The sequence below is a fragment of the Nomascus leucogenys genome, chromosome 3 (assembly GCF_006542625.1).
Source record: "Nomascus leucogenys isolate Asia chromosome 3, Asia_NLE_v1, whole genome shotgun sequence".
NCBI classification, from domain to species: Eukaryota; Metazoa; Chordata; class Mammalia; order Primates; family Hylobatidae; genus Nomascus; species Nomascus leucogenys.
In genome coordinates this window covers 23,330,141-23,355,249 of record NC_044383.1, presented here as the reverse complement: position 1 = coordinate 23,355,249, position 25,109 = coordinate 23,330,141, and the positions used below count along the sequence as shown (strand labels likewise).

At 49.9% G+C, this 25,109-nt stretch overlaps 1 protein-coding gene across 3 annotated transcripts in view; it reads left to right on the top strand.

Moving 5' to 3' along the window:
- The first annotated feature begins 4,099 nt into the window (after positions 1-4,099).
- The window catches only part of MXI1 (MAX interactor 1, dimerization protein), a 79,321-nt gene continuing 58,311 nt past the window's right edge, over positions 4,100-25,109 (top strand). The window contains exon 1 of one of the 3 annotated variants that reach the window (XM_003255454.3): positions 4,100-5,167. In XM_003255454.3, coding sequence (XP_003255502.1) covers positions 4,894-5,167 — 274 coding nt within the window. In that variant the 5' untranslated portion in view covers positions 4,100-4,893. Of the gene's footprint in view, positions 5,168-22,316; positions 23,707-24,570; positions 24,674-25,109 lie in introns of those variants that run through there. The other 2 variants (XM_030807267.1, XM_030807272.1) reach the window with 2 other exon arrangements.

The window sequence follows — 25,109 nt, the reverse complement described above, 5'->3', positions numbered from 1 at the left end:
GGTGTTGGAAGGAGAAGCCCAGGAGTCTGCTGAACCAGGAAGAGGCTGCCAGACTCACAGTTCTGGGAGAAAGGAGGGCAGAGTCCAGCAGAGCTGAGATAATGCCTCCAGGAGCAGGTGACACCCAGTGAACTCCACTGTATGGCAGAGGCTACTTATCCCCTGCCCATGTCTATACCCACTGGTGAGTGTGTGGGTGCTGGTGGGGGTATGGAGAGTGGTTAGAGGAGGCCTGGTCAGCACTTTTAGGCCACGGGAGAGGCAGAGTCTCATAGTTCTCCTTGTTCCTACCATTCTGCTTGTGTCTTACAGTTCCTAACCCTCTATTCTTGGGCTTTCTATGGGGCCACTCCTTTCTAACACGTGAAAGCAAGAGTCAGGCCCCCAAGGAGAAGGAGCTGTGAGCCAGTTCCTCATCTCACTGCTGGATGATTCCTTTCCAAAAGGGAAAGGTACCCAGGAAAACTGTGGCTGGGAAAGCTCTGAGAATTAGGACTCAAGTGACAAGGGAGGGGACAGAAGAGCTCTTCATGGTGTTTGCCAAGTCTGAGTACAAAGACCACAGGGCAAAGAGCAAGAAAGAACCTGACTAGGACATTTTGGCAAGGTCCAAGGAAAAATAGAGGGTGGAGGAGTGATGGATTTAGGCAGAAAAGGCTGGTGAGCGGGGAATAGATGAGGCAGGAAGAGCAAGGCTAAGGAACCCAAGAGAGCCAAAATGGTCCATGACAGAGGGAAGAGCATCCCATCCCAATGCAAGGTGGGGAGGTTTCGATGGCAACACATCCATCACCTTCTCAGTAATTAACCAGCCTCTGTGTACATAAACACGTAATTATAGGCCAAACAACTCCTTTGATGTAAGAGTATAGAATGTCTTGGGGAAAAGGGACAAATAAAAGAAAGAACAATCTTGCTTTAATATACAAACAAGGTCCATGGAAAGGTATTGCCAAACAAGCAAATAAGCCAAACAAACAAACGAACAGAATGTTAGGAAAGCAGGACCCAGGCCGACTGGGCACCCAAGATATCCCGGGCCCTCAGAGAGCATTCTAGCTGACTTCAATGGGCATTTCTGCTTTTCTTTCAAAGAGTTCACATGTGTTCTCATCAGAATGGCTGTATTCACATCCCCTACCTGTTCTATGCAGAAATTCTCAGCATTTCCAAAAGGGCCTGTTTACTTCTGGAATCAAAACCCCAAAGAAAGGGGAGTTGCAAAGGGTTTGAATGGCTCCTCCTGGGAAGCAAATCTAATCAGGAATGGAGCTGAGCTTGTAACCCAGCATCCTGGATGCCTGTCCTGTGATATAACCCCTGAAACACCACTCTTTCTGTTGGGGCCAACTTTATTAGAGAAATCTGTTAATTGGGGAACGGAGGGGGAGAAGAGAGAGAGCAATGGGATGTTAATATGATTTAACACTTGATGGGCTCTGAAAACAAATAAGGAGGGGGCTTCGGGCTTTAGCTTGGCACATTCGTCGTTCCACATACGTGTTACCAAAATGAATTTATGCAACTAAATTATATTCGAGACTCTGGGGGCACAGTAACACAGACTTTGTGAAACAAAAAGGCATTTCTCCTGCTTCCACTGTGTCTCTTGTGGTGCCATTGTCTGATGCTAAGAACTCACATAATAACAAAAAACAATGCCCCTATGATGGGGGGAAAACTTGATTTGGCACCAGCCGTGGTGTTTTCCATGGGAATGATGGTGGGGGCTGTGGCTGACTGTGGGAATAGTGCAAATCAGCACTTTTTTGTAGATTTTCTTCAAGCCATTGTTTATTTTGGCTTTGGTCAGATCCGTGGCCCAGCTTGAAGATTCCCACTGGGCTTTCTGAAACTTGCAGACCTATGAGAGATGGAACAGGGATAAATAAATAATTACAAAACACCCTTCCCCCACCATGGCACTCACGCACGCGTGTGCCTGTCTTGGTGGTGTATGTATGTTGCAGTCCTATACATCTGACTCATGCCACCACTGGGCAATTAAAGAGAAAGCAAGATTTTCTCTGGGCTTAGCTGGTTCATTGTCTCAGTACCATCTTTCATTTGGGGCAAGAGAGATCACAGCTGTTTCACACAAGGGCCAGTTTTTGCAAAATGGCATTGGAGAAAGCTTGTTTGAAACTGTGCATACATGAGGTCTTCCTAACATTTTTAGATGTTTACAGGCATTTCAACACGAATAACTCAGGTTGTGGTTCTCACAGAAGCAAAAAAGTCAGCAATTGTTCTAATAATGGAAGATAAACTTTTTTGTTTTTTTTTTTTTGAGACGGAGTCTGGCTCTGTCGCCCAGGCTGGAGTGCAGTGGCGCTATCTCTGCTCACTGCAAGCTCCGCCTCCCGGGTTCACGCCCTTCTCCTGCCTCAGCCTCCTGAGTAGCTGGGATTACAGGTGCCCGCCACCAGGCCTGGATAATTTTTCTATTTTTTTAGTAGAGATGGGGTTTCACCGTGTTGGCCAAGATGGTCTCGATCTTCTGACCTTGTGATCTGCCCACCTCAGCCTCCCAAAGTGCTGGGATTACAGGCATGAGCCACCGCGCCCAGCCGATGGAAGATAAACTTTTATCTCCAGCACTTAGAAGGTTCTACTCTGTTGTAGCTAAAGGATGCAGCGATCACCCAGGCAAAATTTGTCACAAGATGGAAAATGAGCAAAGAGTATGTGTGGTATAATTATATTATGGTCCAAAATGGGAATACGTTGGCTTTAAAATGACAATTGCTAATTGTTCCTCTCATATCAGCAGCATGTTATTATGTTTTTTAAAGTGCACAAAGGCTTTCTTGAAGGCTCCGGGAGGGGCCGTGCATGTATACATATTCTGTAAGTTTTATACAGAGTATTTCACAAAGAAATGTATTTTCCTTTTTTTTTTTTTTTTTTCTTTTTTTTTATTATTATACTTTAGGGTTTTAGGGTACATGTGCACAATGTGCAGGTTTGTTACATATGTATCCATGTGCCATGTTGATTTCCTGCACCCATTATATTTTCCTTTTTTTTAAAAAAAAGTTTCCATAACCTGTAAGAGTTTTTTTTTTCTTTCTTTCTTTTCTTTTGAGACGGAGTTTCGCTCCTGTTGCCCAGGCTGGAGTGCAATGGCGCGATCTCGGCTCACTGCAACCTCAGCCTCCTGGGTTCAAGAGATTCTCCTGCCTCAGCCTCCCGAGTAGCTGGGATTACAGGCATGCGCCACCACGCCCGGCTAATTTTGTATTTTTAGTAGAGACAGGGTTTCTCCATGTTGGTCAGGCTGGTCGTGAACTCCCAACCTCTGGTGATCCGCCTGCTTTGGCCTCCCAAAGTGCTGGGATTACAGGCGTGAGCCACTGCGCCCGGCCATCAAGAGTTTTTATGACAATGTGTATGAAGCTGCCTCTGAGTAGGGTGGCTGCATTGCACACCTCCAGGGGGCAGCATTGTCTTTGTCCTCTATATAAATGGTTCCCCTGGAGGAAAACTCCAGGTGACCTTGCAAAGTAACCATATTTAGATGGGCTTGTCATAGAGATATTGTCCAAGGAAGTGCAGAAGAGTCTTGTTCACTACATCTTGTTCCTTTCTTAGATACAAGTTACATCAGAATAGGGGACTCAGGCTCTTGCCTGGGTCTGGATTGGAAGAAAAAGATCTTGCCACGGGCCAGAGTGTGCTAAGTCAGATACAATTTAATACACAAGCATCTTAACAGACATTTCAATGATGTGGAAACTTAGGCCAAGAGAGGTTAAGGGACTTGTCCAAGCTCACACAGTCTGTATGCAGCAGAGCTGGGATTTGAACCCTTTCCTATGGCACTCTAGAGCAGCCTTCAATTATCCCCTGACGCCTCCAGTACTTCCCAGGGCTGGAAAGCATCCATGATTGCTGACAGCGGTGGTAGTGAAACAATGTCAGCTGGGGTAGGGGTCTTCAGAGGCAAAAGGTGGAATTCAGCTGGGGAGGGGGGCGGTTCCTGAGCTGCCACTTCTGCCTCTCAAATTAAAGGGAGCCAGGTGTGGAGGCATCCTGGTGTGAGATTTGCACAGCTGAACCAAGGCTGGGGAGAGGAGTGTGGAGAGGGATGCTGACATCTCCTCCCACTTCTGGAAAATAACTTTGCATTTGAAGGGAGAAAGGCGTGAGTAAATCTGTAACTCGGATTTGGACGGCCTGGGATTTCATTTGGCTGTGTGAAGGCACACAGAGGTGCCTGCAAGTGTGTGCGTGATTACGTATGTATGTGTGTCTGTGAGTAGGAGTGTTTGTGTTGGGGGTGGTGGGATCTTCTGGTTACACACTGGTTCCCTTCTTCCCATTCGGATTGGGGGGGCTTTTATTTATTTATTTTTAAGTCATAGCAGCCACCATGTATGGGGACCTGTGTGCCAGGCATTGTGCTGGACACTTTTTGAGGCATTATTTTTCTGTGAAAAAAGTAGTTTGTTTTTATGTAGGTGCACCCAGAGACATCAGGTATTTTTTTCCATTCCGGTTAAAACACAGTGTTCTACTCTGTGGTAAGTCTTGGGAGAGGCAGGGAAGGCTGCGGGGACGGGCAGGGGCGGTCCCTGCCTCGCTAGTCTCCACCTTTTATTTTGACCGGTCCGATGGCGACAGGCTCGCACTAGGACCCAGGCGCCAGAGTGCCTCCGTCTGTCCTGTAGGTTCATTCAATCTCCCATACACACAGACCCACAGCGAGACCGACACACACTCCCATACACTCACACACACAACTGCAGGCAGCGAGGCTTGGGAAGTCAGGCCTGCTCCTCGCCCCGGCGCCTTCTCCGCTCCAGCCGGCCGGGTTTCCCTGGGGGCCCGGAGCTCGGCCGGGCCGCGCAGCCCCGTTAGAGGACGAGCTCGGCGGACCCCCGTTCCTCCATGGGCAAACGCGGGCGGCCGCGCAAGGAGGCGCGCTGCGAGGGCGCGGGGCTGGCCCCCGCCGCGCCCCCGGCTGTGCCCCCCGCCGCGACCGCGCCCCAGCCCCCGGCCCTGCCCGAGGAGCCCGCGGGGGCCAAGCCCAGGTGCCCCTTCTCGGACATTTTCAACACCAGCGAGAACTCGATGGAGAAGCACATCAACACTTTTCTGCAGAACGTGCAGATTCTGCTCGAGGCCGCCAGCTACCTGGAGCAGATCGAGAAAGAAAACAAAAGTAAGTTTGGGGGCCCCTGCTCTTCCTCGGCGCCCGGTTCTTTCTCTCTCGCCCACTTAGTCGACCCCTGTCGCGAGCTCGGCCCGTCCCCCCGCCCCGCCGCCAACATACACATCCAGCCCTTGGCGGTAAAGCCGATGACACCGGAGAAAGGACACGCACGCACAAAGCTGCTAAAGATGTAACAAAGACGGGCGAGGGGAGAGAGGGGCCTGTCGGTGCGTCGGTCTGTCCGTCTCCGGCGGGCTGTGGCTGGGAGGATGGTCCAGCGGAGGAGCGGGGGAGTGTTGTTGTTTGCTGACAACTGAGCCGAGAGCTCATCTCTTTGAGGTCGCCTTTCTTCCCCTTTTTTTTTTTTTTTTTTTTTTTTTTTTTCCGGATCCTTCTCAGGCAGACAAGTGTTGTTTTTCTGTCGCTCGTTCCTGGGTGGGGTGCGGATTAGAAGCCGAAAGTTGGAAACCATAGGCAGAGCTCAGAGGTTCCAGAAAGAAAACACACAGACACACACTACAACAATAACAACCAAACAGCTCTCCACGGCGTGGGCTCGGCTCTGTCCCTCTCTCCCTCCTACTTCGCCTTTTTCCTTCCCTCTCGCAGCAGGACTGGGCTCAGGCCATCACGTCTGCGGACACAGTCCCCCTGCACCTCCGTTGTCCTGGGGTGCCACCGCCGCCCCCCCAAAGAACGAGGCCGGCGGGGCCAAGCAACGCCAGCAGCTCGCCCCGGACACGCCGTCCTGAGCCCGGGAAACTTGGCCGTGGGGACGCGGCTAGAAGGAAACTTTGGGATCTTGGAGAAACAATAGTTGGGGAAGAAGGTGTGGGCTGTTGTGTGCTTTTTATTTATTTTCCGGGAGACGGCTCCTGAGTGAGCGCGCAGGGCAAGGAAGGCAAACGCCTTCCTGGTCGATTTCTACCTCCCCCCCACCCTCCCAACCCCAGATTCACGTGGAGAGTAGTGCGTGGGTGGGGGTGTGCTGGGAACCCCACCCTGGCCTGGCCTCTTTTTTGTATTTATTTGTTTCATTTTTGCCACTACCAGCCAGGTCCCCCAGCTTTCCCCAGGCAGTCGACTCAGCGCCCTAACGGGGGCACGCGTGTACAGCGTATCCAGCACGGTCCTCCGAATAATAGCTGTGAAAAGGAGGAAGGGAACTAGGCAGACAGACCGACAGATAGGGGGAAACCGGGATGTTTAATGTGTCCGAACAAGTAGGAAGATCAATGAGGCGCGTGTGTGTGCGTGTGTGTGTGTGAGAGAGAGAGAAAGAAAGAAGGTCCCGATTGCAACGTGTCAGATCTTGCAACCTTCCCCCCACCCAACACAACCCTCAGACACAAAAACACCATTGCTGACCGACACCCCAGGTCTTCAGGGTTAAAGTAACCGTGTGTTGGCAGCGCAATTGTGCAGACGCTGTAAGGCCAAAACAAGGATTTGTGTTGTGAGGTTGGTGGTGCGTTCTTTTCTTTCTCTTCTCGCCTGTTTTCCCGGAGTGCCTGGGTTGCGAGAGAGGCGCATCGCAGGCTATGCAGCCGAATCGCTTCGCAATTATTCATGCTGGTCGGGGGGTGGATAGGGGGGAAGCTATGTGTGCATTTGTCTGGAAGGTAGTTTCTGAAAAGCCAGAGCTGGTGGGGAGGTGGGTGAAGACGTGGTTTTGTTTGGTGTGTTTGCTTTTGTTGCAGGGGGGAGGGGCGCGATTTCTTTAGCTACCCCCATCCCTGGCTCCCAGTTCTCTGGAGTCTGTCCCGTGGCGCTGGCTCTGACTAGGGGTACACCCCATGGGGGCACCTTGGCAGTGTGTGGCGAACCTGGCTTGCCCCCGTACCCCAGCACCCCCCTCACCAGCGAGGTGTATGGAGGAGGCGGTCGGAGATTCCTCAGCGTCCCGCCCCCCACTTCGCACCCGCAGACAATCGGAGACCTCCCCCCGCCCCACCCCCCACCCCGCCGCCCTGGCCGCCGCCACCTCGTTGTTTACCCCGTGCCGGGGCTCCGGCGTGGCCACCAGTCACGTAAGCAGAGAGCCAGGCGCGCCGGGCTTGGGCTGCCCCGCGCGGGGCGGGCCCGTGGCGGCGTAACCGGGCTCCAGAGGCTGGTGAAACCGAGGGGCTTCCTCCCAGCCCATCGCCCGAGGCGTCCGCCCTGCAAATCTGCCAGTCCCCGAAAGGGGTTTGGAACCTTAGCACCCAAGTCTAAGTCAACTTCATGTGCGTAATAAGTCCCTCGGCCCCGCAGCCCCCCTCCTCCGGCCGGCTCCCGGCGGGAGTATTTTTAGCTCTCTTGCCTCTTTTCGCCGCTGCTGTTTGGCTCTAAATGACGTGATGCCAACGGCCCCCAGATTTCCCCGAGAGCTTGGGGCGCCGCGCTGTGCCCAGTTTGGCTGCAGAGACCCCGCTCCAGGCCCTCGCCCCGTCCCCAACAGCTCGAACAGGCTGGGGTGACCTCCGGCAAACTCCGTGCGACCATCCGCCAGGCCCTCTGTTATCCCCCTTGCAAAGAGAAGCGGCTCACGGGGGCCACTTTATCCCACCCCCTCTCCTCCCCTCCTCCTGCCCGGTCTAGGTCTCTGGGTACGGAAAACGGCGGGCCCTACATCTGCCTCGTTTTATGGGGGGGGCGCTTCTTCGCGCTGGCGGCGCTCGTCGTTGTTTTCTGCTCGCTGCACACAATGCCCGCGCGTCACGGCAATCCGCGTGTGCACAGCAATAACGCGAGTCGGGGGGCGGGTCGTGCGTGCGCCCGGCTCGGGCACTGCGGGTCGCTCCGCGCGCGCGGGGCTTGTTTTGCTCCAGAGCTCTGCTTTCCGAAACGCTTACATCATTCAGTCGTTGGGGGAGGGAGAGGGATCTGGGCGTTCCGATAGGATTCCAGCATCTACCGGGTCCCTGGTTTCTGGAAGGAAGCAAGGACCCTAGCTTTTTAGTTATTAATATTGGGGGTGGGGTGGGGTAGTTTGTTGTGTACGTTTTTTTTTTTTTTTTTAAGCTCCCTACTGCAAAAGGGCATCGCTGGCCGACTCAGGTGCACAACCTCCCCGCCTTCATTTCAGCGAGTTCCCCTATAATCATTTGATCTCGGTTTCTCCGCCTTCTCCTCCTCCCCCTCCCAGCTGGAAACACATGGTTTCCACATGGAGACAAACTTCTTTGCTTCGACTGGACTTGACCTAGCTGCGTCGTTCAGCCAATCGACTGCTCCAGCCTCTTCTGACGTCACGCGTTGCTGAGGCCGGAGGCTGGTGGGGTGGAGCCAGGATGCAAGCCAGGAAATCTCTGGGGGCTGTAGTGCGGCCAGCTGGTCCAGTTTCTTCTTAAAGGGACGCTCTTCTCTCCGGAGATGAGTGTCGGGCCCCGATTCTCCATTTCGGGTTCGGTGAGACCTTTCTGAGATGCACGGTGGACCCTGGTCACGAGTTAACACGTTCCATTTTTACTGCTGTTTGCAAAGTACTTACTTGGCAGGAGCTTGCCTTATTTTCCATCGTAGCCAGAACTGCTTTTCGTTCCCTTGTTGAGGTTTCCGTACTGGTAGTGTTCACCAAGTTGTGGCCACATTGCTGAATTATTTCCAGTGGAGAGGTTGAGTTTTCTTGGAGGAGGGGTTCAAATTAAGTCACCCATTGTTGACTGTCTGCTGTGTGCAAGGCAGGGGGGATTCCCTAGGAAAGGCAAGTACATTCTCCCAAAATTCCAACTGATGTGAATCTCTACGGATCACAAATTGAAGGCCTCCAGAAATATTAATCATGAAGGCTGTGATCCTATTACCACAAATTCAGAAATTATATGTAAATAATCTCTGACATCATCACCTATATGCATTTTGAGTCCAGTGGAAGGGTGGGAATTAAGGACTGACTAATAAGTAGAAAAAGATTTTGGAAAAGGTTAAAACTAAAAGAGAAGAAGAGATCCATAAAGGGATGTTATGTGCTTAAGAGCTGACTGGCAGGTAAGTGAAAGCAGCTGTGAGAGCAGCTAAGGTCTGGAGGAGAGAAATGGGCTTCCTAGTGTCTGGGGGAGGTTGCTTTGGAGGCAACACTTAAGATAGGGAAGGACGATCAGATGAGAGTAGAAAGCCATAAGGCTCCTTGGAATGGATCACCTGGGTTTGAGGGTGGGGTGCTTTCCTAGGGGCATGGACAGCCCAAGAAACAGCCTCTTCCTCCTGGTAGGGGAAGCTGCTGTTGTGTGGTGTCATTTGGCCCCACCCTGCCTTCCTGACTTAATCTCCTCTGCCTTGCCCTGAAACCTCTGTGTCCGTGCAGCAGATCCACCAGCAAGCAGGCGTCACAGTCGAACCTCTGTGCTCGACTTGGACTCTTCCACTGTCTAGAATGCCTTCATTCTCTTACTCCCCTAGGGATATCCGTATCTTACCTTCTCTTCAAGACTTAGGTCAGTTCCCACCTCCTCCAGGAAGCTTCCCCTAGCTACTTCAGCCCATTTGGTTCTATTTCTTAAGTCATTGTACTTGAGAGAATGAAACCTTTGCAGTCACATGGAGCAGGGCCCAGCTTGCTACTCTACTGCTTACTGGCTTTGTGACTTTGGACACAACTTACTTAGCCTGAGGTTCCATTTCCTTTTTGCAAAATGGGGATAACAATAGTATGACCCTCATATGATTGTCAAACAACTCAATGAGGCACTGCACTTAAATATTTAACGTACCTGAAATGTAATAGGTGCTCAATAAATAGCAACTTCTCTGAGCGTTGATAATCAGTACCACGCACTTCTCTACTTGCTTCCTGTGTGTTAGCTTTACCTTTACAAGGAGATTATTAGTAACTTAAGAGAAAAAAATCACTTACAGCATTCAATGCATGTTACCCATTGCATATAGCACACCACTGGGCATACAGTAGTAGATCCTTAATGTAAATGTTTTCATTGGTTAGATTTGTCATTTACTAGCTATGGCACGAGGATCAGGTTTGGAGGCCAGGGGACACATGACAGCCTTTCTGAAGATTTGAAGAAAAGTCAGAAATACTGATCTCCAACTCCCTTGGGTGGTGAGACCAATCCCTGTAAGAAGATGATAGTTCAGACCTGAAGAGCTGAGACTGCGTCCTGTGAACAGCTGTGACCCTGAGAACAAATAAGAAAGAAGGAGACTAGAGTGACTTCTGCTGAAATTGAGGGCTTTGATGGCAACTAATGTTCAAGCTGGTCACATTTTTGCATGGCAACAGTCTTATGAATTCATACATTCTTCAAATGTACATTGAACGTCTACTATGTGCAGATGCTTCTTTCTGAAAACTCTGTAGCTTGAAATATGGTGGGGGTGGAGTAGGGTATTTGTCTTTAGTGGAGTTATGTGAAGAACATTCTTACATCAGGCCCTATCCTCTGCATCCCAAATTATGTTCCCCAGATTCAACTTATTTTTTCCAGTTTTAAATGTGATCTCTGCTGACTGGTAAATACCAGAAGAAGGCTTTTTTGAGGATATTGTTACGGCTTTCAGAGTCACAGAGCTCCCAAGGACTGTGTGCCCTGGAAAGGGGATCCAGGGAAAGGCGACAGGGCCTTGGAAGTTAGAGAAGCTGAATTGAGCCATTCCTGGTTTGGGAGCAAAAAGAAGGCTCCATTAGCTACCAAGGCAAAACAGTACCTGCTCATCCATCTCTCGTCTCTGATCAAAACAGTCTCCCACTGACACATCCAGAAATGGGGATTCATCTGGGGATGCCTGGGCAAAAGTCTAGAGGTGAAACTGAGGAAAATGAAGAGGGTGCCGGCATGCAGCAGCAGCAACCAATTGTATGGCATAATATCAATAATGGCTACAATTTATTGAACACTGACTATATTCCAAGTATGGGGCTATGCATTAATTATCTCCCCTGATCTTCACAAAAACCTTCTGATGGATGCAATTTTATTACCCCCTTTTACGGAGGAGGGAACTGAGGAGCAGGGATGCCAGGTAATTTGCCCAAAGGACATATAGCTAGTAAGTGGCAGAGCTGAGTTTTGAACTTAGGCCTCTGATTCCAGAGCCTGTGCTCTTAACCATATACACGTACTCATTTTACAGCCAAGGAATGAAGTCCAGAGAGGTGAAATGACTTACTCAAGGTCACCCAGGAACCTGAAGCAGAGCTGGTATTTGAAACACCTTGTTTATTGTCCAAGGTCTTCCAGCACACACCTTGCTTAGAAAAGCTTTCGAAGTGAGGCTGGAGACAGAAGAGCCAACCAGAGAGGCTTTTTTTCTTTTGTCTTTCAGAGTTGTTCAACTCTCCTGGCCTTAACTCAAGTTTAGGGCTCCTAGGAAACACCACCCCCCTCCTGCTGCCTTTCCCAAGTCTGTCCTCTGGGCATATTAGAGGACTTGGGGCTGTTGCTATGGTACCGGGGCCAACAGCAGGTTCATCAAAAGCCGGGTCTTTTGCCTTTTGAAAAAAAAAAACCCAGCCCTGCAGAAGCAAATTGGCCACAAAGATTTGCATCAGTCATTGTGGCTTGTTCTGTTTTAGATCCCCCTGCCTGCCTACCCCACCCTCTCCTCCCTACCACCACCACTTTCTATAAATACAGTTGGATAAATATTGATTTAAACTGGGTTTCTGGAGGAGAAGCACATGCTTGCCCTGGCTTGGTCTTCACTTAGATACCACCAGTATGTCAGGCCTGACACACCTAACCCCTGACAGCTCTGGCTTCCAAATATCTTGTTTTGGGGAGATGAATTGTAGTTTTGTGGCTTTTGAGTTTTTTTTTTTTTTTTCAAAGAAGAGAAAGAAAAAGAAATAAAAAAAGTAGAAACCCAGCAAGAAATGGGAGTATTCCTGCAGAATGAGGAAAGCAATTTTCAGCAGGCAGAAATGGGGGAGCTTTATAGTAATATGGCCTCCTGAACCATCCTTCTCCCTTCCCATTTTTCTTTCTGCTCCACTTCAGTTTTTTTTTTTTTTTTTTTTTTGAGATGGAGTCTCACTCTGTTGCCCAGGCTGGAGTGCATTGGCACAATCACGGCTCACTGCAACCTCCGCCTCCTGGGTTCAAGTGATTCTCCTGCTTCAGCCTCCCAAGTAGCTGGGACTACAGGTGGTTGTCACCACGCCTGGCTAATTTTTGTATTTTTAGTAGAGACGGGTTTTCACCATGCTGGCTAGGCTGGTCTTGAACTCCTGACCTTGTGATCTGCCCACCCTGGCCTCCCAAAGTGCTAGGATTACAGGCGTGAGCCACCACGCTGGATCTGAGTTTTGTTTTTAAAGGAGGCAGGTATTAGCACAGAGCATCAGGGCCAGAAGGAGCCCCAGAGGTCACAGAGCATCCATCATCTGTACAGTCATGCAGTCTGAGACCCAGAGAGGGACACTGGCTTGCCCAAGATGACACAGAAGAGGCAGAACCAGATCCTTCTGGGCTGTGTTCCCTCCCACCTGATATGAGAATGGGTTCCAGGTAGAGTCCCAACCTGGGCATTTGTTTCACAGGTCCAGTGCTCATAAAGTCAGCAATTTTCAAACCTGGTTTACTGATCCCAGGGTGTGTCCGGTTATTGCAAAGGTCGTTGCAACATTCTCAATAGTCTTTCAAAATGAAGCTAATTTCAATTTGCCATACTTAGAAAAATACTGTCTTTTACATTTGGGGGCTGGGAGGAGGGAGGAGCTAGAAGGTGGTGACAGTAATGAGATGGCTATTCCAAGCCTCGACTGAGGAGGAGGAATTCAAGTCTTGGGGGATCCTTTTGGAGGTGGAGCTCTAGGCTCACAGTGGGGAGAGAGAAAAAAAGAGAGGGAGGGAGGATGGAAGGGAATGGGAGAGGCTTCAATTCCCTGTCCCAGGGACAGACACCTACTCTCTGGCTCTTCTAACTTAAAGGAAGCAATTGTCTCTGATGTCATTGTACTCTAGTGGCCTGGCTAGGGGTGTTAAAGCTGTCAACAGCTGACTCGATCTTTGTGGTCAAAAATAATGGGCATTTGCCATCATCATGCTGAGCAGGAGGCTCCTTCTTTGCTTCCTCATCTTGGCAGAAGTGTGCTGGGCCCCTTGCTTATGAAATGTTTTGAAAGTTCAGGTGACCCTTGCTTTGAGCAGTACACTCCAGGGAATATATGTAAACAGAATCCTTTTTCAAAAAAATTTAGAGAAACTCTCTTGAAAAGCCCTTGTGGCAACTATTTTGGTAAGATGTGGAATTATGTTGTAAGCCATTCTCCTTAAATTTGTGTTTATTCATTCATTAATTAAACCAGTACATAAGGAGTACATACTTGCTTAATGGGAGGCACCGTGCTAGGTCTTGGAGGTAGAGTCCCTGCCCTCATGGAGTGTATTATTCCAGTGCCAGGTTTTAGAGGTAGAGTTCCTGTCTTCATGGAGTGTACTATTCTACTGCCAGGTTTTAGAGCTTCACTTGTCTTTTTTTTTTTTTTTTTTTTTGAGACGGAATCTTGCTCTGTCCCCCAGGCTGGAGTGCAGTGGCGCGATCTCGGCTCACTGCAAGCTCCGCCTCCCGGGTTCACGCCATTCTCCTGCCTCAGCCTCCCGAGTAGCTGGGACTACAGGCGCCCGCCAACATGCCCGGCTAATTTTTTGTATTTTTAGTAGAGACGGGGTTTCACCGTGTTAGCCAGGATGGTCTCGATCTCCTGACCTGGTGATCCGTCCGCCTCGGCCTCCCAAAGTGCTGGGATTACAGGCTTGAGCCACCGTGCCCGGCCCACTTGTCTTAAAGTGAACCCCAACAATGCAGGATGGCATTTGACTTGAGGTTTTTTGTCTTTGGTTATAGCTATCATTATAGACAGAATAAAAATTTAGCCTGGGATTCCAAAAGGAGTAGTTTCTTCCCTCCCTGTCTCCCCTATCTATGTTTAAAATGTTTAAAATTTTTTTTTTTTTTTGGAGACACGGTCTTGCTCTGTTACCCAGGCTGGAATACAGTGGCACAATCTCAGCTCACTGCAACCTCTACCTCCTGGGCTCAAGTGATCCTCCTGCCTCAGCGTCCCGAGTAGCTGGGACTATAGGTGTGTGCCACCTTGCCCCACTGACTTTTTGTATTTTCTGTAGATACAAGGTTTTGCTATGTTGCCTAGGCTGGTCTTGAACTCCTGGGCTCAAGCCATCCACCCACCTCGGCCTCCAAAAGTGCTGGGATTACAGGCATGAGCCACCGTGCCCAGCCTACAATCCTTTGTGTTTTTGGGTTTGTCCTTGTAATTTCTACAGATTTTTTTTTCTTTCACTGCCTGAGCTTAGGAAACTGTGTAAGCAACCTTGTAAATAAATACATTCCACTCTCAGTTCTTTATAGATAGGGGCCTTCTGCACTTGGAGGATTGTCCACACCAGCATTCCTCCCAAGTCCACTCTCCTGTACAACATGCTCTTTGCCACAGACCTCCAATATCCAACTCCAGTGTCTGTAAGGAAATTTAGACACAGCAAAATTAGAAAGATAAACACACTGTCCTGAGGGAGAGGGAGATTGAGAAATTCAAACTGAAGCCAATTAAAGGGGATTTGGATTACCTACTATGTGAAATTTCTTTTTCTGTGTCTTTATTGCCATTAGCAAGGATACTTGAATAAAGATGATTTGGGAGTAGGAAGGCTATTGTATTAAAGTGGAGGACATGCCCAGGGCTGCTCTGGGCAAGTGAGAGCTGGTGTGGACTTTGTTTTTATTTCTACAGGGACCCAGAACTACCTTATGGTGCCCCTGTGTTATCTCCCTCTTACCTCCACCACAGCCTGACCGTCCTGCCATATTTCTTGGCTCCCAAGACTGTGTGTGCCTTGCATACAACTTTCTTTCATTTTTTTCTACCAGTTGTAAAACTGAGCTAAGTTCAACAAATAATTTCTAAAATCTGCCAGGGAGCCAAGCTCTGTGCTTGGTGATTCCAAAGTGAAGCATGTATGATCTCCAGTTCCAGGTCTATCTTCTAGTTCAAATGATAGACAAATAGAAATCAGTCAACAATTCTTGCCTGTCTTCTGGGAGTGTGATAACCTGTCCTCAAGAGAGCTGCTGACAAGTGCAATGTCTTCTCTGTTTTCCAAAGGAATGGTAATAATGGCCTCCTATTATTGAGCATTTACTATGGGCCAGCACAATGCTACGTGCTTTATATTAAATTCTCACAAACACCTACTATGCAGGTGCTATAATAACCCTCATGTTGTAGATGAGGAAAGCCTTAGCTTTAGCAAGTCTAACTTTCCCAAGGCTACAGGCTAATAAATAGTGGAGTAGAGACTAAAACCCCAGATTTTTCTTTCTTCCTATAGAGACCTTAGGGCTCTGGGAAAAGCCCTGGGGAGTAAGAAATGTGCAAGAGGCAAGAATTGGAATGTGGAGGTCGGGCACGGTGGCTCACGCCTGTAATCCCAGCACTTTGGGAGGCCGAGGCGGGCGGATCACGAGGTCAGGAGATCGAGACCATCCTGGCTAACATGCTGAAACCCCCGTCTCTACTAAAAATACAAAAAATTAGCCGGGCGTGTTGGCAGGTGCCTGTAGTCCTAGCTACTCAGGAGGCTGAGGCAGGAGAATGGCGTGAACCCGGGAGGCGGAGCTTGCAGTGAGCCGAGATCCCGCCACTGCACTCCAGCCTGGGTGACAGAGCCAGACTCTGTCTCAAAAAAAAAAAAAAAAAAAAAAAGAATTGGAATCTGAAATGTTTTAAGTTAGGCAGAGGGTTCCCTTGAGGATGCCTCCCTGGAGCGACTTCTGGGGTGCCCCCCTGGGGACTTTTCTCCCCACTCTTGCTATGGTAGAGAGTGGGCTGTCAGAACCTCCAGTGCCCTTTGGGCGTTGATAGTGGAGCCAAAAGGCTCCTTTCTCTAGACAGAGATGGTCTAGGGTTTCACTGTTTGCACCTGCAGTAGCACCTTGCCCCAGCACCCCCTGGGGAACTCACCCAACCAGTAGGTCTCCTGTGGTTCTGCATACTAGGGTGTCAGGGTGTGAATCCACACCCTGTCAGGCTGTATTAGGCTTCCTGGAGGCGCCCGAGCTTGTAGGGCAACTGGGCTGGCCTATACATGGAGCCAAGGGCTTCTGCCAGGGAAACCAGAGGAGAGAGGCAAGTATGAGCTGCAGAGATGAGCATTAGGTCCTCGCTGCCACCGTGACAGTGTGGGCCAGCTGGTTCCGGTCAGATGATGACATAGGCCAACCTCTTCCTCTCACTGATCCAGAGCTAGGAAACAAGGGATCTTAAATATAACTGGGTTTGGCTGGGCACTGTGGCTCATGCCTGTAATCCCAGCACTTTGGGAGGCCGAAGTAGGTGCGTCACCTGAGGTCAGGAGTTCGAGACCAGCCTGGCCAATATGGTGAAACCCCGTCTCTACTAAAAGTACAAAAATTAGCCGGGCATGGTGGTGGGTGCCTGTAATCCCAGCTACTTGGGAGGCTGAGGCAGGAGAATTGCTTGAACCCAAGAGGCGGAGGTTGCAGTGAGCCAAGGTCGTGCCACTGCACTCCAGCCTCGGAGACAGAGAGAGACTCCGTCTCAAAAAACAAAAACAAAAACAAAAAACCCAAAATATAACTGGGTTCCTATTACTCACTTTTTAAAAGCCCTTCAATAGTTTCTTTCCTGCCTCACTTAAAATAAAATCCAAACTCCTTGTCATGGCCTTCATCATTGCCGTTCAGAGTGAGTGTGATTGGAGGAGGGAGAGCCTTGGTACCCCCCGGGAGCTTGTCAGAAATGAGACTCCAGGTCTGCTGCAGCAGAATCTGCATTTGCCACAATACCTAGGTGATCTGTGTGCTCCTTAAAGTTTGAGAAGATGTCCTAAACAGTCTTTGTGGTCATCCCAGGACTCCTTAGCCAGCCACCTAAACTTACCCCACTTTTATCATTTATCCCGTATCCTGCTCATCACAATTGACACTTACTCTACTTGCTTATCATCAGTCTGGAGGGCTAGAATATAAGCACATAGAGGACAGGGACCATACGTAGTTTTGTTCATTATTTTATCTTTGGCATCTAGCGTAGTGCCTGGCACGTAACAGATGCTTAAGGAATATTTATTGAATAAATGATTAGTTTTCTGTCTTTATCTTTCTGACCTAGTGTTTCTCAACACAGGAGCTGTTGATGTGACAGTTCTTGTACAGATTAGTTTGGAATATGGCAGGATTTAACATCCTTGGTTCCCACCCACTAAATGCCACTGGAACCCTCCCTAGTCGTTGTGACAATAAAAAAGACACTCCTACAATGTTTCTGACGCCTCGTAGTGTGATGGAATTGCCCTTGGTTGAGACCATTGCTTTAACTAATTTCGTTTGACCTTACGCGATTGAACATAACGTGATGTATGCTGTAGGGTCCAAGGGTCAGAAAATTCAAGTTCCAATCTGTTCATAGCCTGTGTGACCTTGGGCAAATCACCTAACCTTTCTGGGCCTTATCTGTAAAATAGGAATCTCAGAGGTGTGCTGAGGATTCAATGAACTGACTGGAGGAGCAGCACCGTGCATGTTGGCCCTAGTTATGTGGCAGCTAGTAGGCAAATGGATGCATATTGTTCTAGGATCTAGGGACAATCCCAGCTTCCTCAAATCAAAACACTATTGCTGGAAGAGCTGGTGAGATCAGCTATGCCTTGGACAGGCAAGAGAATGGTATTTTTATTATAAGTGCTGCATCTGAGGCTGAGAGAACTCAGATACGAGGCGGCAGGAGCTGGTTGTGTGGTATAGTGTTCAGGGCCTGGCTGGACCTAAGCGTGACCTCCACAAGTTTCTGCTGCCTGGAAAAGGGTGGTGATGCCAAGGGGTGGGGGCAGGGCAACACGAGGCCAGCTCCTGGCAGGGGAGGGAGGGTTACCCAGGGCTTTGGCAAGAATGTGGGGCATCCTCTTAGCAGCAGAAGGCCTCTGGCAGTCTTTTTTTTTTTTTTTTTTTAGGCTTTAAAAACAAGTTATATCTAACTTTGAAAGAACAGACTATTGCAATACCAACATCTAGTAAACACACCAAAAAATACGGTTTACTTTTGCTTTCAAATATAGATGCAGAAATCCTAAACAAAAATATCAACTCTTGGAACTGAACAGTGCTTCAAAAGAATAACACGCTGTGGCTGACCAGGTTATTTGCCAGATATTGCTGAAAGTCACAAAATCTACTAGCATAAATGTTTACAGGCGCAAATTAAAGAATAAAATGTGATTACACTAACAAATGTTGAAAAGTATTTGGGAGGCATTTCTAATGAAGAAAACTGCTTCGACACAACAAAGATTGTTTCCTGTGGTGGTCTTTTAATTATAGTGGAAGGATGAGATTGGGCCCAAGGCTTGCGGTCATCGCCAGGAGTGAAGGAGTTGACTCTGATGGCAACCTTTCCTTGGGGAAGAATGAACCACGAACAGAAAAAAACAGCATTCGGATCCTTTGGGAATGTAACTTAGTCTTGATATTTAAAGGATTGGGCCCCACGGGTTTAAAAAGCCTGAGTTCTAACCTTTATTCCTTCAGTTTGATAGACAGCTGTTGGCCTTGGGCAAGTTACCATACCTCTCTGAGCCTCAACTTTCTCAACTGAAAAATGGGGACTGTATTGAGAAACAAGCTTAATGACACAAACTTCTGTGACATAAACCTTGAAATGTTATTTGGGGAAATATTCACTTGGCATGGCCCTAGCAAAATCCTCCCAAATACCTTATCAGTAGCACCCTGGTGTCACCCCAAGTGGGGTGCTCCAAAGTAAGCAAGCCACTTAGATGTGCATGTTAATTGAGTCCTGCAATGCAGATGTCTTCTTGGATCCAAGTTCACGCAAAAAAGAAGGAAAAGGACATTTGAGAGATTAACACATCCATTATAATCACTGAAATAGGCTGCTGTAATAAGGGCCATTTAATAAAATGTAAGAAGCCCTTTTCTAAGAGGGAAGAGATGGGTCAGGATGGAAGTCAAGTGCAGCTGTTTGAGCCTTTGCCAGTGGTCTGATCTCACCAGTAAAACTGGAGTTAAAAAACAACAAACTTCCAGATTCAGCAGTCTCAGATAAACACTGCCTCCCCCTGGCGTTCCCCCCACCCCATGTCCTTTCCCTTTCTCCCCAGCTTGGGCAGCACCTGAATTGCTTGGTGCGTTTCCGTGTGGCTGGGATGTCAGCCGGAAGCCCTGGCGACAGGAGCCCTGGGAGGCGGCAGCTACCTCTCGGGTTTAGCATTACGTCATCCCTTCTAGACCCAAATTTATCTCGGCTGCACACAGACCCGCAGCTTTGAGCTGCCGCTGACTTGAGGAGAGCTTACGCATGAACTTAGGCAAGGCTGACTCACTGGGCGAGGGAAAGGTTTTCTGCTGTTCTTCACGTTTCTGGGCTCTGGGGGAAGAGGAGGGGAGGAGGCTGCAGTAGTCATTTTGGGGTGGGGGATGGAAAAATATATAACTGTTACGGTTCTCATTTAAGAGCTTGGAGTTCACCTTCCCATGTCCCCAATGTTGATTATTTGAAAACGCCCATCCTTAAAGATAATTGCAGAAAACAGTGCCCTACTCAGTAAACACTTTGCAGTTTCAGGGAAGTTCTACTAAGTGCAAGGTGTCATCAACACAGTGACTTTGGACTTGTAACTTAACCTCATGGCGCTTTCCTCTCTCCCCATCTCTCCTCCCCGTAGAAAAGATACAACACATCAGCCTCCATTGTTTATGAATCTTCAATAAATCACTTGGAAATTGTCACTAAGTAAACTGTGCTGAGAAAGGACCCTTAAGAATTGAGGGCTTTGCCTGCTTCGTTCAGAAGGCAGATTGTCCCCATCCGTGGCTGTGATCGTTATAGGCCTGGGGGATTCTGGGGGACTTTTTCCATTTTCAAATGACTCCCTTGAGAAAGAGATATACCTTAGGGAGAGGACAGAACAGAGACTATGGGTAGGATTCCAGGTTCTTATGTCAGTAGACTTTGGAAGTCTTGCTTTTCCTGTTTCCCCATCTGCATTTGTAGTGCAAACTAGTTCATCGGAGCAAAAGAAAGGCTATGGCTGCCTCTGGACTCCTCCGGGCTGAGACTGTTGCTGAGGGATGGTTTTGTGGGTAGTATTACTTTCCTGTGGATACAGCCCTAAGCTTTGTGCTGGAGAGGCCCTTATAGCTGATGTCCAAAGAAGGACTCCAGGAGGCAGCCAGAGCAGGGAGAAGGAAGTGGCACCTCCATTGCTTTTAGAAAAGGCTGGAGATTTCTGTACATGAACGAGCCCTTAATACTGCCCACCATGATCATCATCTCTCCCCTTCTTCAATGCAGGTGGCCTTTTGGTGAGTCTCGCTCTACTTTCCATGTCCTCATCTCCCTCTTGGCCATGGCTCTAGAAGAAGGGCTTTAGGTTAGTTCACCTGGAGGTCAACTGTGGAAGGCCATGCATAGGCCCCAGGCCTCTTACATCTAGCCGTCTCTTCCTAACCAGCTATGGTTCTATGACCTCTGGAATTAAAGCCATCTTGAATTCATGTATATTTTCAGTTCGTACTACTTCTCTTGATCGCTTGTCACACAAGTTTACCTCCTATTGGGAAAAGCAGAGTTGTATTTGTCCTGGCCAGGCGCACTTTGGGAGGCTGAGGTGGGCGAATCATGAGGTCAGGAGTTTGAGACCAGCGTGGCCAACATGGTGAAACCCTGTCTCTACGAAAATACAAAAAATTAGCTGGGCGTAGTGGCAGGCGCCTGTAACCCTGGCTACTTGGGAGGCTGTGTCAGGAGAATCGCTTAAACCCGGGAGGTGGAGGTTGCAATGAGCCGAGATCGTGCCACTGCACTCCAGCGGGGGTGATAGAGTGAGACTCTGTCTCAAAAAAGACAAAACAAACAAACAAAAAATTATATCCTCAACTAACAGATGTTCTAAATGAATGGTATTTTCTTTAAAATAATCCAGTCCCACCCCTACCCAACATGGCCCTTGTTGAGGGTGGAGGGTGGTTGTTACCAACACCCAATGGGAAAGTCCAGATCCGAAACAACCTAGTCAACAGCTAAAAAAAACAGTCCCTTTTTGAAAGCCTTTACAAAAAAAAAAAAAAAAAAGTTCTTCTGTGGCTTGCGAACACCTCTCATTTTGGGTCTGCCTGCATTTGATGGAACATCTATTTGGTCTGAAATGTGGTGCCAAGTGTAATATTTAAAAGGACTGGCAGAATTTTGCAGCTTGTGACCTCACTGGAGATTTTGTGCACTTTACCAAAAAAAAAAGAAAAAAGAAAAAAGAAAAAAGGTATGAGGGAAAGGTAAGAAAACAAAAGGTATGAGGGAAAGGTATGTTAAAATGCAGCATGAAGCTGATAACATTTTTAAGAGGGTAAGATTTCCATCTCAAGATGGTATTTTCTGCAGGAGCCAATGGAATGACCACGGGAGGGGGAAACTCTCCCGTCACCAGGAGCTTCCTGTTATTTTGGATATGATGTCAAGCAGCAGGTTAATATAATTGGGGTGGAAAAAAGTTATGGGTATGTTTGCACGGTTCCCAGCTTGCTCCTAGAGCATTCAGCAAGTATGATCCTCTTGTTCTTCCTCTCCCTAGATCCCTTGTTCCCAACTAGGGGACAGGGGAGGGATTTTGTGCCCCAGGAGACATTTGGCAATGTCTAGAGGCATTTTTGGTTGTCACACCTGAGGGGTGGTGGTGTGCTACTGGCATCTAGTGGGTAGAGGCCAGGGATGCTCCTAAACATCCTGCAAAGCACGGAACAGAGCTCCTGCTCCAAGGAGGAATTACCCAGATCAAAATGTCAATGATGCTAAAGCTGAAAAACCCTGGTCTAGACTTTGAGGATGTTTTAGATGGAGGACTTAGAAAGAGAGTGGCCATGAGAGCAGTCAATGGCCTTTTATTTTTTTTATTTTTTTATTTTTTATTTTTTTTTTTTTGAGACTGAGTCTTGCTCTGTTGCCCAGGCTGGAGGCTGGAGTGCGGTGGCGTGATCTCGGCTCACTGCAACCTCCGCCTGCCGGGTTCAGGCGATTCTCCTGCCTCAGCCTCCCCAGTAGCTTGGATTACAGGCACCCCCCACCACGCCCGGCTAATTTTTGTATTTTTAGTAGAGAAAGGGTTTCACCATGTTGTCAAAGCTGGTCTTGAACTCCTGACCTCAGGTGATCCGCCCACCTCAGCCTCCCAAAGTGCTGGGATTACAGGCGTGAGCCACCATGCCCGGCCAGTGGTAGTCTTTTAATGTGGTCTCTGCTCTCTTTAGCTAACTCCCTTTTTAGCTACAGAGGAGAGCATAAGAGAAAACATCATCATCGCTTCTATTTACTGAGTGCCTAGTATATACTAAGTGCTGGAATTATTGCATTTAATCTTCGCAAAAAGCCCTACTGAATACACGAACCTCGTGAGCAGGTCTGCATCTGTTTCTCTCTTACTATGCAGACTAAGTCTAGTACAGTGCCTGGCACATGGCACGCCCTCAAGGCCGTGGATATGATCATATCCATTTTATAACATAAGGAAAATGAGGCTGGAAGAGTTCACACAGTCAGTGTAAGTAGCAGAGTCAGGATTTGAACCAAACTGTTCAGCACCAGGGAGAATTTTCTGGCGTCTAAAAGCACTAGTGAGGGACTGAGGGAGGAGAAAGTTTTAAAAAGTAAGATTAAAGAAAAAAGTAACTACTTGTCTGTGTGGAAGCTGAGGTGGAAGAAGGGCTTCACGGAAACCCTCTCTGATGAAATCATCCCTCGTTTTTGAACAGCAATTTTAGCTTTTCCAGTTTCTGTGTGCGCTGTTGGTGCAGGTGTGTTACTCTTCTCATTTTGCAGATGAGGAAACTGAGGCACATAGGTTACATGAGAAAGTAGGAGATAGAGGACTGGAACATGATACTTTGAATAAAGAATGTCTCAGCCCCTGGGCAACTGCAGGGAGTCGCTGAGAAACAAGTTTCCCCGGGAGTAGACTCCTAGCTCGCTCAGATCCTTCCCATTCCACATCGTGTCTGGAGCGGGGAAAAAAAAATTCTTCCCTTCCAGAAGCAAAGTCCCGCAACTTCTTAGTCTTCCCTAGAGACAGGAAAGGAAACCCACCGGGACTACACCTTCCGACGACCTTTGCAAATCGTGCGGAACGCAGGCGCCCTGAAACGGCGTGCGCACTACGATTCCCGGCAGCCTCGGACGGGTGCGGGACTACATTTCCCAGGGGGCAGAGGCAGGGGCGGGAGGGGGCGGGCCGCGGCGCTGCTCCCGCCCCTCCCCCGTGCTCGCGGGGAGAGGTAAACAAACCACGCGCGGGCTGCCGGCGGCACGGCGGGCGCGGCTGGCGCGGCTGGGGCGGCTGGGGCGGCGGAGAGCGCGCCGAGCCGCGGCCGGGCTGGCCCGCCCGCCCGTCGCACATGTTCCGGGACGGCGCCTGGTCGTAGCCGCCTGCGGCGCCTCCTGTCGGCCCGGGAAGGGAGTGCGGAGAGGCGCCGGTCGCCACCCGCGGTGCCCATGGAGCGGGTGAGGATGATCAACGTGCAGCGTCTGCTGGAGGCTGCCGAGTTTTTGGAGCGCCGGGAGCGAGGTAATGGCTGGGAGCCGCTGCGTGAGCCCGAGCGCTAGTAATCTTTTTCTGGAGTGCGGTGCGGCCGGTAAGGGAGGAGGGCACGCGTGTGAGGTGCGCGCGCGTGAGGTTGGGGGAGCGCGCGTGTGAGGGGTGGGGCGTGTGAGGAGGGGAGCGCGCGTGTAAGGGGGGCGTGTGAGGGAGGAGCGCGCGCGTGAGGGGAGGGGCGTGTGAAGGAGGGGAGCGCGCGTGTGAGGGGAGGGGCATGTGGGGAAGGGAGCGCGCGTGTGAGGGGAGGGGCGTGCGCATGTGAGGAGAGGAGTGCGTGAATGTTAGGGGAGGGATGTGTGAGGAGAGGGGAGGGGCATGTGAGGGGAGGGGAGGGGTATGGGAGGGGAGCGCGCGTGGGGGGGGCGTGTGAGGGAAGGGGTGCGAGCATGTGAGGGGAGGGGCGTGCATGTGTGAGGGGAGGAGCGTACGCGTGTGGGGAGGGGCGTGTGAGGGGAGGGCCATGCGTGTGTGTGAGGCCAGGGGTGCGCACGTTAGGGGAGGGGCGTGTGAGGAGAGGGGCACGCGCGTGTGCGGGGGGGATCGCGCGTGTGTGAGGGGGTGCGCGGAGGGAGGGGCGTGTGCGGGAAGGGCGTGCGCGTGTGGGAGGGGCGTGCGCGTGTGCGGGGAGGGGCGCGTGTGCGGGGAGTGGCGCGCGTGCGTGGGAGGCTCGCGCGCGTGAGGTGCGTTTGGGGAAGTGTGTGTGCTGAGATCGTGAGTGGAGGCGTGTGTGAGAGGTCGCGCAGGTGCTGGGGGAGGTGCGAGGTCGCGCAGGTGCTGGGGGAGGTGCGAGGTCGCGCACGGAGGGTGGGGCTGTGGGCGTGCGGGGAGCGGGAAGGAGACGGGTGAAGGGAGGTTGGAGAGAGGGCGGTCCGGGGATGGAGAGAGGGTGACCGTGGAGAAGCCAGGAGGGCCCCGGAGCAGGAGAGGGTGCTAGGAGGTAGGAGGAAAGGGGAACGCGGATGCTGGGGGGGTCTGGGGAAGAGACGAGACTGGGAGAACACTGAGCGGGGGGAAAGCCGGTGGAGAGGGGCCTCTGAATACCTGCGGGGTGATGAGATGGGGTCCCTTTAGCGGTGGCAGCCCAAGGGGCTGTAGAGATGGGGCAGAAAGAGCAGGAACTCGGAGATTGTGGTGTCAAGAGAGAAAATGTCTAAGACTTGTTCGAAGTATACAAAAACATTGGGCTTAAAGAGACTCTTTAGAACAGATAGAGTTGAAAGTAAAGGGGAATTTTTGAGGCAAGCGAAATCAATGAGGTGAATGGTAACTGGTCAAAAAATTTTTGTTGTAAAGCATCTGAAATCTAAAAAAAAAAAATTCTTGGGAGAGAAGGATTTTGGAAAGGGGGGGATAAACTCTTTGGTTTAGAGGAG